Source organism: Artemia sp. Qi Xiang Cuo, chromosome 15, assembly GCF_049724085.1.
Source record: "Artemia sp. Qi Xiang Cuo chromosome 15, ASM4972408v1, whole genome shotgun sequence".
In the NCBI taxonomy this organism is placed as follows: domain Eukaryota; kingdom Metazoa; phylum Arthropoda; class Branchiopoda; order Anostraca; family Artemiidae; genus Artemia; species Artemia sp. Qi Xiang Cuo.
In genome coordinates, this window is record NC_142808.1 from 6,815,113 (window position 1) to 6,831,742 (window position 16,630).

Below are 16,630 nucleotides of genomic sequence, written 5' to 3' on the forward strand. Positions count from 1 at the left end.
ATAATTATTTTTGTTGCAAATAAATTTTACCCCCACCCCTATATATACTAATTCAGGATATATATTTGCAAATCAAGGGGGTAGGGGTGGGGGTAAACTTCATTTCTGATGCAAATGAGAGGTGAGTTTAAGCTTTACCCCACCCCAACTATTGTGCAAATATATACCCTGAATTGGTATATATAGAGGTGAGGGTAAAATTCATTTGCAACAAAAATAATTATTATATTTGGAAAGAACACAAAGAAGGCATAAAGTGGTATGTTCTCTTTATTTTTAAATCAATAATATGAACTGTGAAATATTTACCTGATTTTGTAAGATCTGCAATTATTATATTCAAAAAGAGCATAAAAAATGGCAATGAGTGGTAAGTTCACTTTATTTGTGGGTCAATTATATGAACTGCTCCATATTTACCAAAATGTGTGAATTATAATTATTTATTTATTTATTAGTACCAAAATACAGTAAGCTTTATCAAGCTTGTTGCACTTATCCATATAATGAAGCAAGAATTGTTGTTTTCAACCTTTTCTAGCCAAAACAAAAGAAAGAAATATCATTTTTAAGTGTCTATTTAGGGTATGAAATTGAATCCTAGGAAAAGTGATGATTATATTTGAAAAGAGCATAAAAATGGCATCAAGTGGTTTGTTCACATAGTTTGTAGATCAGTAATGGAAATATCTCCAAATTCACAGCAAACTGTGCATTAGGGAGGATTGGGATGCACATACAATGGCAGTGACCATTAAATTGGAAAATAACATCTAATGGGGGACTGGATGGTATAATTTTTTAGACAGGGCTAGCCAATCAGATTTTGGTAAATTTCTAGGTGGCACTATAATTTAGGCAGTGACCATTAAATTGGAAAATAACATCCAATGGGGGACTGGATGGTATAATTTTTTAGACAGGGCTAGCCTATCAGATTTTTGTAAATTTCTAGGTGGTACTATAATTTAGGCCTAGCTAAGATGAAAGTGAAAATGTCACTTGATGCCTTTTTTTGCTCTTTTATAATTCAATAATTGCTTCTGGGGCTAATTGCATCTTGAGCCCTTAAAGCGGCCCAAAATGTATTTCATATGAATTATGAAAGAGCAGAAAAAACATCAAATAGTGTTTTCAATTTCATCCTAGCTAAATTATATGGCCCACTGCAAAGTTACCTAGAAATTTACCCACCTCACCCCCTAATGTGCAAATATATACCCTGAATTGTCAACAGCAAAGTTTTGAGTTGCAAAATTCAGCACTATTTTTTGTTAACAGCATTTGAAAAACTTGAAATGGTAGGAAAATGGTTTATATTTGAGTTGGCTAATAAATGAGGTTTGAATTGTTATAAATAAGTATTTTTGGAATTTATTACTCTGGAACAACTTATTGATAAACTAGTGATATTTTTCTTTAACCACTTTTCAATAACTTAACTAGTGTTGATAACTTGGTAGGCCTGTTTTTTAGTGCTAAAATCTTACATCTTTCTGCAAATATTATTGTTTTTTAACTCATCTTTGTTCTAAGATCTTACAGCTCACTGATGTTCGCAAAGTGTGAAGACCACCACTGTTCTGCCATATAGAACAATGATGAGAGAACTTTAATGATATACTCATCATTGTTCTCAGACCACTGATCAGAGCAGAAAGATGAAAGACATTAGCATAAAATGACAAAAGATTTAAGATTTTTATTTATTTATTTATTAATATCAACAGCTGTAAGCTATACAAAAAGCTTGTCACACTAAGGAATAACTTAATAAGGCAACAATAGATCTTACTTTACAAAATATACGCACAACAGAAATTCCCTATAAATATACATGAAAACACATTTAAAATGGATCTTGAAACGACCGACTGTGAAAATTTGTAGAAGCTAGTTTTTTTTTGAAAGTGTGGATTGTGAGAGTATCAACCATCTCTGACGGAAGTGTATTCCAAGGCTTGCACACATGGCTGGACAGTGAGTCCTGACCTAATCTTGTATGTGGCCGTGGTGGGTGAATTTTGTGCTGGTGTTGACGGGTGTTGTTGTATCCTGAGAAGGCAAAGAAGTGAGATGGGGTGATATTGTCAATGTTCTTAACAATTCTGAATGTATTTATTAGGTCACCTCTATCACACCTGAACTGAAGACTGGGTAACTGCAGTCTCTGCATTCTCTGCTGGTATGGCAAATGTCTCAGATAAGGTACGAGTTTAGTTGCCCTACGTTGAACTTTTTCAATCCCTGCTTGGTCTCTCTTGTCAAGGGGAAACCATACTGACGAGCAATACTCAAGCATTGGGCAGACAGTTGAAACATAAAGTGATATGAGTTCAAAGATTTCACTTTTAAGCGTTTTCTGACAAAAGATGCAAGATCTTAGCACATTGATGAGTGAAAATGGCCCTAGGCTAGTGTTTTTAACTTCTTTGTGTGGTTACAAAAAAGAAATAGGCTAGCCTACCTTTGGGACCCCTTAAGGGCCCAAGATGCAAATAGGCCCAGAGCATTTACTGAATTCAGAAAGAGCATACAAAAGGCATCAATAGACATTTTCACTTTAATCTTAGCTAAATTATAGTACCACCTAGAAATTCAACCAGATTTCTGACTTAAAAGATAGGCTATCCAAGTTTGCGATAAATTATTCTAGCCTTAATCCATGTTACTTTTTAAGTTTTTGGAGTAATTAATTCCTTTTTCTACAAATAAAATTTACGAGATGGAAAAAAAACCTGCAAAGCAGTCCAGTTGTTAAAAAAATTACTGAAAATTCCGTTGAAATTCATGTTTTCTTTTTTTAAATGTGAATAAGGAAAGAGGCATCTATAGAGACAATGACTTTCTGTCTCTATAAATATAACTAATATGTATCAGTAAAAACCACTATAAAACTATCAAATTAGTCTTTTATTGGCATAAATTTGATTTGAACTCTAAATGTTGAATTCTAAGAATTAACTCATTTAGTTGTTTACACTTGATATTTACTTCTTATCAACCTTTCAACTGGTCACACTTTGAAATTGATTAATATCTGAATTATAGATAAAGAAATTTTGTATTTTATAGTGGTTAAATAAGTTAAGGTAAGTTAGCATTGTATGCTCATAAAATATGTTTTCAGTGGATTTTCTCTTGTGTTTTTTTATTTGCCCAGAGTTCAGAGTTTTTCATGATTGAAAAACTTTAGTTTAGGCTATCCCTTTAATTCATCAATATATGATAAGGGCTGTTGTCAACTACCCAGTCTGTATAGCCTAAGTAATTCTTTCTAAATCGTGCTTTCCTAGCATGGCCCAGGTCAATCCTTTTGCACTAGCCTCAAGGCCATACCCAGAGGGGAGGGGGTTAAAGGGGTTTGAACCCTCCCCAAAATTTTTGTCTGACTTCTAAAAACATAATAGAAATGGATATAAACAAATTTTGTATGTGCTTTTTTAGGCTACTTTTGGCTATCTTGGAAAGGGGTTAGGTTAGGAAAATGAATTTTTCAGGGATGGGTCTACAGAATAAAGTAGCCTATGTCCTGGGAAGGTATTTTGAAGGGACATCCACCACATGGCTAATATGGGAGTAAAGTTCATTTGTGATGCAAATGGATGTTATATTTAGATTGAGGTTGCAATTCTAGGTAGGCCTATATATTTGCACATTAGGGGGGTGGGGGTATATATTCTGTGAATATATAGGCCCTAAGAAATTCACAAATTTCTTAGAAAAACAAGGAAAGAAGTGAAGATAAAGGCTCTCCCCCTGCAAAATGTGTTAACTAAGATTATTCTACATATTATGGAGTGAGAATTGTTTCCTTAATGTTTCCTTTTGTCCAGCTGGACTCCTAGGCTTAAAAAACTGGTTGGCCGGTTGGCTAATTTAAAGATTGTATGTACATACACTGTCAAATTAGCCATCTGGTGGTATCCCATTTTGAAGTAGCCTACCTACCTTCACTCCTTCTCCCTCTAGAGGGTCCTGATCTTTGACAACTTTTAAAAATCTGTGTGTTGTAAAAGTGGAATCTGGCAAAATAGATCTTCTGCTTAAATGAAGTATAACAAAATGGTTTTCAGCTTCACAACTTTGCTCAATCCCAATTTATAAGTTTTTAAAAATAGGCTATTATTATTATTATTTATTTCTAACCGACACTATACAGAGGTACAATACATGGAGTATGACAGGGAAAAACACATAAAGGGCAAAACAAATCAATATATAAATCAAAGATAACCAGTTACAGTGTAACACATAATAATTTAAAAGAAACTAAAACAAAAAATAAATAGCATGAAAGGAGGGGGAAAAGAGAAAAAAAAACTGACAACTTGCAGAGTCTAATAAGCAGTAATGTGCAGAAATTGGACACAAGCTGTCATTATTATTATCATTATTTGATGTTTACTCACTCTTTACAATATTAAAAATGTAGAATGACCAAACAGAGAAAAACAACTAAACAAATAAAAGAAAAATAACTTACAACTGAAAAACCTGATAAGGTGATGGTGTGGAGAAAAATGGATACGAGCAGTATTTGAAAGTTTTCTGTGTAGTGCTTCCAGTTTTTCAGTAATATTAGGAACAAGAAATTTATTAATAATTACCTGGTTTTTGGTCCAAGGTGGAAGAAACAACAAAAATTTACAAAATCTAAAATAATTAATCCGGATTCTTTTTAACTCATTTTTCTTCAGAAGGAGAAAAATTCCAGAAGCAAAAAGAATTGAATGGTCATAAAAAGTTGAGTAGAGCTTGGCCAATGTGAGTTTATTATATTTACTTCTATTGGCAACAATCTTAGCATATCCTAATTTAATTTTCATATTAATATCTGAAACTGTGCGCTGGTGCAAGCTTGGAAGACTATTAGTAATAGAAATACTGAGCCATCAAAGAGAATCTACAAGAGGGATAGTACAGCCACTACAGCAAAGGGAAGTACTAGAAATGTTATTAAAAGAAAGAAATTTACATTTATCTACTTTAAGAGAAAGGCCTATGTCTGAAAAAGAAGTGGCAACACAAGAAACCATGTTAGATAAACCAGTTTTAGTACAGCTTATAAGTAGCAGATCATCAGCGTAAGCCAGGTATGAAACATCAGAAAAACCTGAGAGATAGGTAGCCGATATCTTTGCCAGAACTCCTGAAATGCATAAATTAAAAAAGGTTGGAGATAAAACTCGACCTTGCCTTAAACCTCTTTTCAATTTAATAATAGATGCTGGTACAGATTTCAGCCAAAGAAAAGAATTAGAGTACCAGTACCAAAGAAGCAAAATAGCCAATAGACTGACACTGCAACCACAAAGAGCAGAAAAAAGCTGACTATGACATACACTATCAAAAGCTTTTGATAGATTTAACGTACAAAGATATATACTCCTTCCCTTAGAAGAATTTTCAAGGAGCAAAGAAGATAATACATGATGTGCGTGTTGACAACCTACTCCAGGCTTAAATCTAAACTGATTATCTCTCTCAAGCATATTATTAGTCACAAAAGGTAGTAATACATTCTCAAGAACTTTACTAAAAGTGCAAGAGACAGTAATAGGTTGGTAAGAAGAGCAAATAAAAGGAGAATTTACCTTTGTTAAAATTGAAGAAACAGTACCACACAAAAAACTCCAGTACACTAGAAGTATAAATACACATCTGGAGAAGTAGGTGTATATGGTCAATAAGGGGGGAGCAATCTAATAAAAGGTGAAATCTAGATATACCATTATTATCAACATTATCTGATTTAAGTTTCTTAATTGCTAGTAATTTCATCCAATTATGAATGAAAGAGAAATGGGAACACAAAGACGCTGAGATAGAGGGGTACTAAAAAGAGCAGAAAGAGAATGAGAATACAAAGAATGCACACAGTAATTAACATTAGAAAAAATAGACAAGTAATGACCATGCCAAGCAGATGCAGGAAGACAATCACTACTTGGCACATTACTTCTAATTGACTCAGAATTAATAACTTTTTGCCATTCTCTCTTTGACACTAGAAAATCCATACCACAATAACGCATTGACTTAAGATATTTTTTATATTCACTGCAGGTCTTACGCTTAAGGTCAGATACAATTCCACAAGGGAGTCTATCACATTCATTCCAGACTTTTAACCAAAACTTAGCTTTATTTTTCAAAGTTTTTAAATTAGGATCTAAAGACCAAATAGGTTTTTGCATACCACGTATAACACAATGCAGGAGCACTGCAACTGCCTTGGCATCTTTTAGACATTTAAATTATTTGATTATAATAGCAATCCAGTTTCTTTTTGCAATTCACTTGTATAGAGCTCTGAAGCAGATGATAGGGAACTTGTATAGCAGAAAGCAGCCGTGTTAGTGTAAATGCATAGAGAGGAACATCAGCTTTCTTCCAATTACTTTTTTCAAACCATTTTGAAGACCGGGGTACTTTACAAAAACTTGCAGGGTTTAAATTCAGCGTAAGAGTAAGTGAGATAGGGAGATGGTCTAAGTCTTGTTCTTCAGCATGTACCAACACTATTGATGTAGTAATACTAGGTGAGCAAATAATGTGATCAATATTGCTCTTACCGCCTAAATGGTGAATATAAGAATGCGGATGAGTTTTGGGTATAATATGATAAGATGGAAGGCAATCTAACAAAAAATCACTTCTCACTGATGAGTTATTTATATCCGTATTGAGGTCACCAATGAACATATAATCTAGAGAAATAGAAAGAATTTTTTCCACTAGAAACTTCAACATGTTTCAGGCTTTGGCATATCTAGCCGTCAAAATGGAAGAACAGTCATCATAAGGCAGATAAGAATTAATGAAAACTATAGTGCCCATACAAACAGCCAAAAAAAACTCATCTGAGTAAAAAATCACCAGCAAAACCAAATTAGGATTGTGCTTAAAAACACAAGCTAGCCCGCTGAATGGGCAGCCTCTTGTGGCTCTGGCAGTAGTAAAAAACACATCATGATGAAGGCTCCAATGCAAAACGTTAATGCTAAAGTCTGTAAGAAGATGCTCCTGTAAACAGACCAAATGGAAATCATTGTAGAGCTCATCAATAATGTAGTCCTTATTCTTTGTAGCATTAATATTAAACAATATTATTGAAAACTCCAAAGTCAAAGCAAAAAGTGGGAGTGCAACATTAGTTCCTTAGATATAGGGCAGGACAAGCTATAAGAAGTATGATTTTTACCACAGTTAACACACTTGAGAGCAGCACTGCAAGGACTATCCTTAGTAGAAAGATGTGGCCCAGCACATCTGGCACATTGCTGGTGCAAGCACTTTGAAAGTGATTGTATGATTGGCATTTGAAGCAGCATTTAGGTATTTCTTCAAATACATGAATTCAAAAAAATTCATATCCATTTTTAATTCCTTCTTTGAAATAAGCAGACTGAGTGAAGGAGTCTTCAAATTCAAGCTTGACTGACATAGTCTTTAACTGTTGCTCTGGTAATAAAGTTCTGAACCAATGTACAAAAATCTTCAGTTGCAGATTTATCAATATTGACATACCATCTGTCTTTAACAGGTTTCACACTACAAACTAATTCATGCCCAGCTATTTGATCAAGAACAGATTTGTGTTTAATTAGATCAGACAGATCTGAAGGCACTTTAGAGACAATAACTGTTGTATGAGTGTCAGTTGCTGGGGTAGGTTTTGGAAGTTGAGGAAAATTCAACTGATAATTGTCAAGTTTCCCTGACATTTCAACAACCACTTGTTGTAGCTCATTAAACTTAGAAAGTAAAGAAGTATAAGCATTTGCAGGGAGACATGGCACCTCTGTAGGTCGCTTTATCACAAACATAGGTACAAAAGTGTCACTACTGTCAAGAGATCTTAACAGAGAAATAATGTCACTAAAATGATTAGAAAGTGCATTGTTCCCCTTACGTACTGGGCAATCTGATTCAGGTGCATTTATTTGCCACAGTAAACTTTTAGCTTCTTTGACTATATTCACGTCAAAAAACTCCATACCATGTCTTTTAATAATATCCTCCTCAATTCCACTTAGCAAATTGCTTTGAATAAAATTCAGAACCAGAGAATATACAAATTCAGGCGTTTCATCAGAGCTTTTCATGGCTATCACAATCACCACACAAATTAAAATGTCTCAATATTAATTCAAGAAAAAATACTGAATTAATAAATATTGAAATATAGGTCAAACTAAAAGCAAAGTAGATTCCATTTTATAATCTTCTTAAAGTTAACTCAGGTCAACAACTCACTTGGAATAAATTATGACCTCACCAAAATAAATCCAGACAGGAATAAAATCCAATTCAATTTTGGTGTTACCTCACTGAACTCTAAAACAAAACTATGCAAATACATTTCCTAAATTTTGACAAAAACAACATTGATGGGGCTTAAAATTTTACTCAAATAAAAATAACTGCATTTTCAGAACTAAATCCAGAGAAACATAAACTGATTACTGAAAATCAAGGTAAAATGTTGTTTTGTCAAAATTTCAACAGGTAATAGACCTTTCATATAGGCAAATTTCAGGACCCTCTAGAGAAGGGGTAGAGATAGGCACTTCAAAATATCTTCCTGGAGCATACTTTTGCCTGTAGACCCATCCCTGAAAGTTTTGTTTTCCTAATCTAACCCCTTTCAAAGATAGCCAAAAGTAGTTAAAGTAGAATTTTACTGTATTAAGGACACTAGACTACCATATAAACTTGATTTTAAATTAGCCAACTATTCAGCTATCATTAGAGTTCTATACACACTATATATTTTGCTATCTAGTTGGTTTTATGATCCTACTTCTGTATAAACATGAGTTTAAAATTGCCAACAACTCACTGATAGCTGATTAACTCAATGAACTCTACTGATAGCTGACTAGTTTGCTAATTTAAACTCAAGTTTATGTATAAGTTGGATCCTAATAGCCAACTAGTTAGCTAATTTTATTAGCAGACTAGATGGCTTATTTGAACTCAAGTTTATTTTTATATAAGGGAGATCTTAATAGCCAGCTAGTTAGGTAATTCTGAAGTGTATATAGAATGTTATTAATGGCTGACTAGTTGGCTACTTTAAACTCAAGTTTTTATATAAGCAGAATCTTAATAGCCAGCTAGTTAGCAAATTCTATAGTTTATATAGAACTCTATTTATAGCTGACTAGTTGGCTAATCAGATTGAAGTGTATATATAAGTGAAATCTAGTAGCTAACTGGTTTGCTAATCTTAATATTTTATAAATACACTGTCAGTCATATTAGCCACCTAGTTGGCTAGAAAAACTTATATATAAAAAGTTTGGCCAAAGGTTTTTTCTGTAAACTATGCTATATTCTGTTAGCCATCTGTTGGTATCCCATTTCAGTTACTTAACAATTATTATAGGGCTTTGGCAGAATCAAGATAGAGGTAAAGGTGTAGAATAGCAGCTTTCCAGAAGGAAAATCTTAATTAAGTAAAGTTAGTACTTTTAAATTCATTATTTTGTTTTCCTTTTCAACAATTAATGAATAGCTTACAGGGGTAGATCTAGAGCAAAATCTTGGGGAGGTGGGAGGGAGTGTTACAAGAGTGCCGATGAGCAAAATCTTTAGGTGGGCCAGTGTGACAAAGGGGCCAATAATTGACCAAAATTTATTCTAAAAACGAAGAGTAAAAAAAAGAAAAAAAAAACTGGGGAAGAGGGCACCTCTTTGGCTTGGTGGGAATGGGTGGTTATATTAAAATTAAATATTTAGTTGGTACTTTGGTTAGGTTATGTATTTAGTTTAATGCAGTCTGAGCAGCCCCCTTCCACAATCCTTTGTTGTAGTTTTAATAATTTTGTCAATAAAGTATTATATTTGCATCATATTTTGTTCTATTTCATTAACATTAACCGAACTTCACTTCTTGAAAGAACTTGAGTGTAGTGGCTATAAAACACAAGTACTGTTTTTTTTTAATTCTGTTTTCTAACCAGTATATGCCCTGTAATGAATCTTAACCCTTTTTATACCCCTTTCCTATTCTTAAAGCTTAGAGGATTGTATAGAAGACACATCTAGGTTTTATATTCTTAGCAAAAAACTTCATACTTTATCATAGGCAGAACAATAGCACTGCTTCAGACCCGGGTACTTGGTATAGAAGTTGTTGTAGAAACTCCAAAGAGGCTCATTTGATTGAAGATTGCTAGTTTTAGTCCCTTTTTTAGTAGTCAGAAGTGTTTGGAGGGCAACCAGCCCCCCCTCCATCCCAGTCATTTCCCCAAATACATCTAATCCAAATTTCGAAATAGCCATTTTGTTCAGTGTAGTTAAAAGGTCCAGTAGTTATGTCTTTGAAGATTAGACCCTCCCCCCCACACAGCCCCCAGGCCAAGGGTTAAAAGTTATGCCTTGGGGCATATGTGATAAGAGGCCAGCTATTGTCCCCCCCCTTACCCACACACACATGTTGTATTTTTCTGAAATGTAATTTTGAGATAGCTGCTTTATTAAAAATAGTCCAAAGATAATATAACAAGGCTTTTAAACAAGCCCCCAGAGCCTTGGGGAAAGGGTTGTAAGTTATCCCCTGGAGGCCTTTAAGGTTTTTATGAAAGGGGGGGGGGTAGTATAAACGTTAGAGTAGGCTCATTTGTTTGAAAATTGGAAGTTCTAGTTCCCTTTTAAGAGTATCAGAGCATGACTAGCCCTCCCTCTACTACCCCTCTTTTCACCAAACACATCTGATTGAAATTGTGAGATAGTTATTTTGTTCAAAATAGTCCAAAGAACATGTAACAATGCCTTCAGGGTTGACAACCCCCCAGAGCCATGGGGCATGGGTTATAAGTTATGCCTTGGGGGCATATAAGGTTTTTACAGAATGGTTGGTTTTATAAACCTCAGATGGGGCTCATTTTATTTGAAATTTGAAGTTATATTGCCCTTTTTAAAAGTCAAAATGATTTGAGAGTAAACAGCCCCCCCCATGCCCATTATTTCCCCAAACACATCCAATCAACATTTTGAGATTGCAATTTTGTTCAGCATAGTTGAAGGGTCTAGAATTTATGTCTTTGAGGATGAAAACTCCCCACACAGCCCTCAGGGCAAGGGTTGTAAGTTATACACTTGCATATAAGGCTTATATAGAAATGTTGGATGTATTAACTTTGCAGGGACCTCATTGCATTGGTAATAAGAAGTTCCAGTCTCCTTTTAAGAGTCACGGTGATCAGAGGGCAGCTACCCCCCCCCCCACAAACACATTGGGTTTTCCCAAAATGGATCCAATATAAATTTTGAGATAGCCATTTTATTAAAAATACTCCAAAGATCATATAACAAGGCTTTTGAGTTTGATACAAACCACCAGACCCTGGTGGCAAGGGTTGTAAGTTATATCCCATGGGCATTTAAGGTTTTTGTGGAAGGGATGGTAATATTAACATTAGCTCATATGGTTGAAAATTGGAAGTTCTAGTTCCCTTTTAATTGTCAAAAGTGATGGAGGGCAGCTAGCCCCCCCCCCCAACTACCTCTCTTTTCACCAAAAACATCTAATTAAAACTGTGAGAATGCCATTTTGTTCAAAATAGTCCAAAGAACATATAACAGTGCCTCCAGGTTGACACCCCCCTCCCCCAAACCCTGGTGCTTGGGCTGTAAGTTATGCCCTGGGGGCATATAAGGCTTTTATGGAGTGGATAGTTGTATAAACTTTAGATGTGCTCATTTGATTAGAAATTGGAAGTTATAGTGCCCTTTTTAAAAGTCAAAAGTGATTTGAGAGCAGCCAGCCCCCCTGATGTCCATCACATCCCAAAACAAACATCCAAACAAAGTTTTCACACATCTTTTTTTAGTATTGTTGAGAGGTTTAACATTTATATGTTTGGGAATGTCAACCCCCTCTCAGAGGCATCAGGGCAAGGCCTGTAACTTGGCAATTTGTTCATTGTTTACATATAGTACATGTTATTGAGAAAAGGTATGCATGTTTGCATACTTCTACTTTCCCAAAATATGAAGGGCATTAAAGTGAGTCTTTCAGGGAATGTTGGGGGGAGTGTGAACTGAATCAAAACATGTTATGTGTATATGGGTTCAAAAGGGCTTAACTCAGGAATGGCTAAGTATATTAATTTGGAACTTTCAGGAAATCATAAGGGAGATGATCAATTAACCAAAAAGGCAATATTTGCATGCTACTACTACTACAACCACTGCTACTGCTAGTATCACTAAAACTACTACTTCTGTAGCAGATACTATCAAGGCAGAGGTTATTAAAATAAATATCTGAGCAAATATTGAGGAGAAAGTTGAACTAGATTAAAACATACTATGTGCCTATAGGTTGCTGATACCAGCATATTTGCAATATTTTTCGAACAGCTTATTATGTCAAGAGGAAACTTGAGAGCCATCATGATTGGGATGTTCAGTTGACCAAAAGGCAAAATGTACCTGCTTCTACTGGTATTAATACTGCTGTTACTACTACTAATAATATTACACTAGGGTAAAGGCACTGATGATTTGACTGTGCAATTTTGGAACCGCTGCCAAAATTTTCCTTCAATAAAGGATAACTCTGCTTAGTTGTGACTTGGAACACCATCTCTTAAAGCCTTCATTATATTTTGACAATGCAATACACCCAGATAAGAAAAGATTATTCAATTCAATCAGTCTCCTGATTTCAACACAAAATTTGCTTCCAACAATTTTTTAGCTATGTAAAGTTCATAATTTCATTACTTGGTTATTTTTTGGCAAAAAATGTTGGGATCAGCACCAATGCATCAAGATGCATATGATTTTCTCAAAAATGTAGCCACACTGGCTTTTTCTTGATAAAATTAAGTTAAAATGGCAGCTAATATTATATTGATGAAACTATGTTCTAAGCATTGGAAATTCTTGTGTGATGTAGTGGAATACCAGACCAGCTAAAAATGTTCCTTCAGCTGAATTCAGATGTAGATATGGGCTTCTTTGATGAGATTAATTTCTTTTGAGAATATCTTGTAGTAACCTTGTCAAAATTTCGCAAGACAGCAACAGGCTCTGTCAAAATATAGGTGACTATTGAAACTTCACTGAACATGTAAAACAGACAAGAAACAACCATGTAAAACATGTAAAACAGACAAGGACATATCAAACTGTTACCAGTTTGTGGTAACAAACTATAAGTAAGGAGTGACCTGGCTCAATAATAACCAAAACTCTAAAAAACGGAATTTTAATACCAATAGATACATCAAAAGAATCGGATTTTTATGCTGATTTAAAATATATAAGTTTCATCAAGGTTAGTCTTAGCCTACCCATCAAAAGTTACATACCTGAGAAAATTTGCCTTATTTTAGAAAAAACTGGGAAACAACCCCTAAGTCATAGAACTTTAATGAAAATCACACCATCGGATTCAGCATATCAGAGAACCCTACTAAAGAGGTTTCAAGCTCCTATCTGCAAAAATGTGGAATTTTGTATTATTTGCCAGAAGAAAGATCATGGATGCATGTTTATTTTTATTTTTTTTTTCCTCAGGGGTGATTGTATCAATCCAGTAGTCCTAGAATATCGTGAGAGGGCTCATTCGAACGGAAATTAAAGTTCTAGTGCCCTTTTTAAGTGACCAAATAAATTAGAGGGCAACTTGGCCCCCTCCCATGCTCATTTTTTCCCAAAGTCACCCAATCAAAATTTTGAGATAGCCATTATGTTCAGCATAGTCAAAACTTTAGTTAATATGTCTTTGAGGATTACTTAATCCCCCACGGTTCCTGGGGGAAAGGCTGCAAGTTATAAACTTTGCCCATTGTTTACATATAGTATTGATTATTGGGAAGTATACAGGCGTTTTAAGGAGGAATTTTTTTCTAGTGGGGTTGGAGTAGGGACTATGGGGGAGGATCTTTCCATGGAGGATATTTCTATGAAGGGGTGCCGGATTTCCCAGCATTATTTTAAAAACGATCAGAAATTAAAGTATAAAAACAAGTTTTTTCAACTGAAAGTAAGGAGCAAATTTAAAACTTAAAATAAACAGAAATAATTACGCATATGAAGGGGTTCGCCCCCTAGTCAATACCTCACTCTTTACGCTAAAGTTTTTTTTAGTACTTTCAAAAGAGCTATCTATTCTAATTAACCAGCCTTTGTGATTCAGGGGTTTGTGATTTGAATAAAATTCAAACTTTAGCATAAAGAGCAAGGTACTGACTAGGGAGCAAACTCCCTAATATACATAATAAAAACATACGAATATAGAAATTCGTTACGTAAGTTAATTTGTAAGTTACATCAGAACAAAATTTCAAGAAAGCCAGTTAGGCCAAACAAAGGAAAATTAATATGAATTTCATTTTAATTATTCATGTATGGTGAGCCAAAATCAAAGCTGCATTAATTCAAAAACGTTCAGAAATTAACTAAAAAAACAAATTTTTTTTAACTGAAAGTAAGGAGCAACATTAAAACAAACAGAAATTATTCTATATATGAAAGGGGCTGTCCCCCCCCTCAATGCCTTGCTCTTTATGCTAAAGTTTTTTATTGTTTTAAAAAATAAAGTTGTAAAACAGAGTCAAACTTCAGTGTAAAGAGTGAGGCGTTGAGGAGGCGACAGCCCTTTCATATACGGAATAATTTCTGTTTGTTTTAAGTTTTAGTGTTGCTCCTTACTTTCAGTTAAAAAAACTTAGTTTTTTTTAGTTAATAATTAAAGGGGACCAATTGACAAAAATGTAATATATGCATACCACTACTAACACTACTAGTGCTGCTACTAAACTACTTCTTCAATTGCAACAACTTGTCAAGGCATAGAGTATTAAGATGGAAAGGGGGTCAAAAGTGCACATCAGCAATATTTTTGGAATGGCTTACTGTGCCAAGTTGAAACTTCCAGGGCATCATGAAAAGGAGGTTCAACCTGAAGTCTATGAAGATAAAAATTGAGAGAACATTGATGGCAAATTCAAACTAACAAAAGGCACTATGTGCATGTAGATTGTCAAATGAGCGTATCTTCAGAATTGTTTTATGTATTAAGTTGGAACTCTCAGAGAATGATCAATGGGGTAGATCAACTGACCAAAAGGGGATATGTGCACACTACTAGTTTTACTACTATTAGTGTTGCTTCAACTACTATTTCTATTGCAACTACTTGTAAGGCTAAGAGCATTAAGATGAAAATTTCAAGAAGTATATAAATATATAGGTTATCAAAAGGACATATCAACAATGTTATAGCAATGGCTAACTCTATTTAGTTGAGTACTATTACTACTGCTGTGACTACTAATACAACTATACCTAAGGGTATGAAGGCGAAGTCTTTTTAGGGGTAAAGTAATCTGAATTACAACATGCCATCAGTATACAGCTTGTCAAAAGGGCATACCAGCAATATCTTAATGTCAGTTTATTAATTATGTTCTTCTTTCATAACATCTTTCAGTAGTTCCTCTTCTAGTGTACAGGCAGTACAGTATTTTAATGTTTCTAATAAATAGCAAAGTTACCCTGTTATGTAAGGACGTGTCCAAATCTACTTATTTGAGTCATTTCATGGTCATCCATGTTTTTGGGCTAGTCATTTGTTTTTCATTTTGTTGGCATTTCATATTTCTTTGCTCTGTTTTTACACATATTTTATTACGTTTTATAAAAAAAACTATTATTATTTATAAAAATCAATTGAGTAAATAAGAAAGGAAAAAGACCTTACCTTACACCCTCCAGGGCCTCCAGAGACAGACAGGGCATTAATGAGTAGCCTCCAATCTACCCTCAAGTGGGCTGCTGTGTTGATGTCCCCCCACTTGGGGATGAGATTTGTCTGGAGGCTGTTCTGTCAGTTTTGCATAATCTATGGAGCATGGAAATAGAAGGTTGTAACAATTAGACAAATTTTAAATTTTGCAGATCTAAATTGTACCCAAATTTTACTCCTAATCCTAAGAGTTTTTTGTCAAAAAAATCACAGAAATTCCAGCCCCCTGCAAAAAAATCGGATTGGCCATACTGGAACAAGGCACAAATTGTCAGAACAGGCAGATTATAGGACAGTATAGGAAGAAATTTATTAAGTAAAAAACTATCAAAAAATATCTAACAATCTGAAAATCTAAAGATCTAAACATAATCTAAAACAATTTATTTCTTTCTTTAAAAAAGCAATGAAAAAATCTGAAGATAAATCTAAAAATCTAAACATGATCTAAAAAATTGTTTCTTTCCTAGCATAAGAAAAAATGAAAAGAATCTAAACATAAATATGAAAATCTAAACATAATCTAAAAAAAGCTTCTTTCTTTCTTACATATCATGTTTAAGCCACTGTAGCAAGGAAATATACTGGGCAGGTCCAACCTGATTTATTGGAGGAGAGAGAATACCTTCAGAAATGTTGGCATGGGGTAGGAAGATTGGCTGGGGCTCCCTTATCCTATTTATAGACGTATAAGCCAATTAACAGTAGAAGTTATCATCAATTCTTATTCATCTTTATTGATATTATTGGAAAGCATACAAATGAGTAATACTTTTTTTTGAAATAGGGATACACGTGTCACAGTAATGACCAGTATTTTGGAAGTGGTATCGAATTCGGAATTGAATTGTGCTT

General features: G+C 34.3%; 2 protein-coding genes across 2 annotated transcripts in view; one reads left to right on the forward strand and one right to left on the reverse strand.

Annotated features, from left to right (window-relative positions):
* Positions 1–2,798, reverse strand: part of LOC148943274 (pre-rRNA-processing protein TSR2 homolog) — a 111,470-nt gene extending 108,672 nt beyond the window's left edge. Inside the window, exon 1 of the mRNA XM_089101402.1 lies at positions 2,739–2,798. Coding sequence (XP_088957528.1) covers positions 2,739–2,792 — 54 coding nt within the window. The 5' untranslated portion in view covers positions 2,793–2,798. The remainder of the gene's footprint in view (positions 1–2,738) is intronic.
* Positions 2,799–2,986: 188 nt separating this feature from the next.
* LOC148943275 (uncharacterized) overlaps positions 2,987–16,630 on the forward strand; it is a 114,317-nt gene continuing 100,673 nt past the window's right edge. The window contains exon 1 of the mRNA XM_089101567.1: positions 2,987–3,092. The gene's annotated coding sequence lies outside the window, so the exon portion shown is untranslated. The remainder of the gene's footprint in view (positions 3,093–16,630) is intronic.